At 44.8% G+C, this 3,146-nt stretch overlaps 1 protein-coding gene across 1 annotated transcript; it reads left to right on the forward strand.

Moving 5' to 3' along the window:
• Positions 1–246: 246 nt before the first annotated feature.
• LOC136472493 (uncharacterized) lies at positions 247–831 on the forward strand. The gene has a single exon (XM_066470194.1). The coding sequence runs from the start codon at positions 247–249 to the stop codon at positions 829–831; it is 585 nt and encodes a 194-aa protein (XP_066326291.1).
• The last annotated feature ends 2,315 nt before the right edge of the window (positions 832–3,146 follow it).

Consider the following 3,146-nt stretch of genomic DNA (forward strand, 5'->3'; position numbering starts at 1 on the left):
AACAACAACAAAAGGAAAGGCATCAGGTTGTCGTGCAGACAGGTGGTTTTGTTGCAGCTGCACAACAACTCCCATTGATGAGATTACTTGCTGTCAGACACCGCCAATGATGACATTTCTTCATCTTGTTTGGCTATATAAAGAGGTGAACTACAGACCGGTGGAAACCACCAATATAGTTCAGCATCTGCTCTCTTCTCTTACATTTCTAGAGAACAAAAAGACATTACAATTTCCATTCCTACCATGGCTTACCACCTCAGATCTGCTAGCGTGCCTTCTAGCCCTCGCTCCAACGAAAACGATGCTGATGAGCAGCTCCAGAGCGTGAAGACAACAGTTTCTTCATCATCTGTGACCATTGGAACTATGTGCCATGGCTTCAGAAAGCTTGGAGAAGTATACAACTGCATCGGCGAGCTCGCGTGCTTACCCAGCAGCCAAGTTACACGGCAGAGGAAAGCAGTGGAGCAAGAGCTGGAGCGCTCACACGTCTTGCTCGATCTCTGCAACACAATGCAAGAGAGCTTCGGAGAGCTCAAGATGAGCATCATGGACATGCAGATGTCTCTCAAGAGAGGAGATGATGCAGCTGTCCAAGTCATGATCCAGTCCTACATCCGATTGGTGAAGAAAGCACAGAAACAGTTCAAGAAGATCAACAAGAAGGCCATTGCAGTTGATCAGGAAAACTGCAGGCTCATCAAGCTATTGTCTGAAGCCAGAGAGATTGCGATCTCCATGCTAGAAACATCATCACATCTCTTGATAAAACAAATTGCGGTGCCAAGTTCTAGCAAGTGGTCTCTTGTCTCCAAGACATTCAAGTAGAGGAGAGCTGTGTTTGAAGAGGAGCAATTCCAGGAGTTAGTTGGACATTGTTGATCTTGAGAGCGGAGTTGAGGCTTTGTTCAGGACACTGATCCAGAGCAGAGTTTCTCTTCTTAATGCTCTTAGGGCCTGTTTGGGACTACTCTGCTCCACCTTTTTCAGCTCTGCTCCACCAACTCCACCACAGAGCAGCTTCACTGTGGAGTTTCTGGAGCAAGTGGGCCTGTTTGGCACGTAGTTTAGCTCAAGCTCTGGAAACATGAGGTTTCTATAGGAAAGGTGTACTATGCCCCTGATTGATGTTTGGTGTATGTTCTGTTATATGCAGAGCATGTGTAATTGAATATTTTTTTTACCAATTCAAATATGGTGTAAATATTATAATCTCATTTAATTTATTGGAGAAAAGTAAAAAACAAATATTTCGGCCAAATAATTTCATACTTTTGTCACGTAAATTTCAAAGCGCTTGATGGATAATTGACAAAGTTCATATTTCGGATACAAATAATTGTCCATATATGACTAATGATAAATAAGATAACAAAGTCCATCATTTTAATAGAAATAGTTGTCCATAGATAACTAGAGAATAGTGACTGATACATAATTCTAGTTCTAAGCTAGAGAAAGAGCGGTGGCCAAGTCATCACGGAATTTGTCCATAGTAGGAGCATTCGGTGCATCAGTAGAGCCATTTGATCTAGCCACATATTTTAGGTACCTTTCCAGAATCTCTGGAACATAATTTGGATCACGGTCGCACCGAGGGAAGTCCAAGTCTTCACCGCTATGCTCACGAATGAAGTTGTGAAGGACCATAGTAGCCACAACAATCATTTTTTGCTTGAACATTGGGTAGGACGTCATTTTATATAGAATCTGCCATTTCATTTTTAGCACTCCAAATGATCGCTCAATAACATTGCGGATGGATGAGTGAACACGATTGAACCTTTCTTTAGGAGTCTTTGGTTCCATTCCTCTATGCCACTCCGGCATATGATACCTCTCACCTTTATAAGGACAAAGGTACCCCGGACGATTAGGATATCCCGCATCGACAACATAATATTTGCCTATAATTATTAGAAACAAAATATCAGATCACATTTGTAAGCATTTGATCAAACAATAAAGTGCATGGTCATATTTTTAATACCTTTCGGAGGGTGTGGAAAAAAGCTCTCGTCCACTCTAATTGCATTGTACAGGACACTAGTATCATGCATAGAGCCCGGCTGGGTGGCAATGTCATGCTGATCTGATTTGTCATTGTGCCTCTTCCTAAGTCAATTGAGCCTAATTTCTCTAGTAGGCAAGGTCATAAACATTTCTCTGTGTTCCTTCTTCACAAACAGCTGGGTGGCAATGTCATGCTCATCTGAACCATACGCCGCACCACAGTCCTTCACATGCTCCATTATTTCCGTGATGGTGATCCCTTCTTGCTTCTTTGCTGTAAATGAACTTGAACAGTCAGATATCTTCGAAATTGCTTCAACCATTAGAAGAGTTGTGCTTGACTTTGCCTTTTTCCTATCCACAGCAGCAACACGAGGTTTTTTATTTGGAACCACACTTGGAGTGACTTCCTAAACCTCCTCATCCCCCACCTTGTTGGCATCAAATGGGTCACCTTGGGCATTATTCTCTCCATCAACATATTCATTGTCGTCTACATCAAAAGATTGCTTGTACTAACTTGTTCAGCCATCAACTTGTAGGCTAATTGCAAATGTGCATCGTTCTAGTCCATTTGATCACCCTGACCATGATATTGCAATAGTATGTTCAAGCACTCAGGACAATCTATTGAATTTTGCTAGCACTGTCGCACAAATACTATCTATTCAAGGCATCATGAAGCTCATTTTGAAGTTTTACAGCAAGGAGCAATACCTGTTCATCTTTCTTCTTCGCTGGTAGTGGTCGTTTGCATGAAGCACATGCCAGAGGGCGTTGGTCGGCCGTGGCTTGTGGGGCGGCCTACCCTGATCGGCCAGCAGCTGGTCCTGGACGGCCACCACCCGTCCCGCCCTAGATGGAGGCCACCGGCGGCGCCACCGGAGGAGGCCGCGCCAGTCCCACCCTAGGCGCCGGCGAGCTTCCTCGACCCATGGACACGCCAACAGCAGCTTCATGCGAAGTTGGGGGAGGGAAGACAGAGGGGATTTGGGGGTAAGAAAAGAGAGGATCCAGTTCAGGATCAACGGGTCTATCTTCTCCGTCCATCACCTGGCCGGATGTCTTGCCGTGGCGACCGAAATGAGCGGCGTCGGCGCTAGGGTTTGGGGAGGACGGGCTGGAGCCTA

Source organism: Miscanthus floridulus, chromosome 8, assembly GCF_019320115.1.
Source record: "Miscanthus floridulus cultivar M001 chromosome 8, ASM1932011v1, whole genome shotgun sequence".
NCBI lineage: Eukaryota > Viridiplantae > Streptophyta > Magnoliopsida > Poales > Poaceae > Miscanthus > Miscanthus floridulus.

Excerpts from the sequence above, each read along its gene's own strand:
- LOC136472493 (XM_066470194.1), top strand. The coding sequence starts at position 247 with ATGGCTTACCACCTCAGATCTGCTAGCGTGCCTTCTAGCCCTCGCTCC.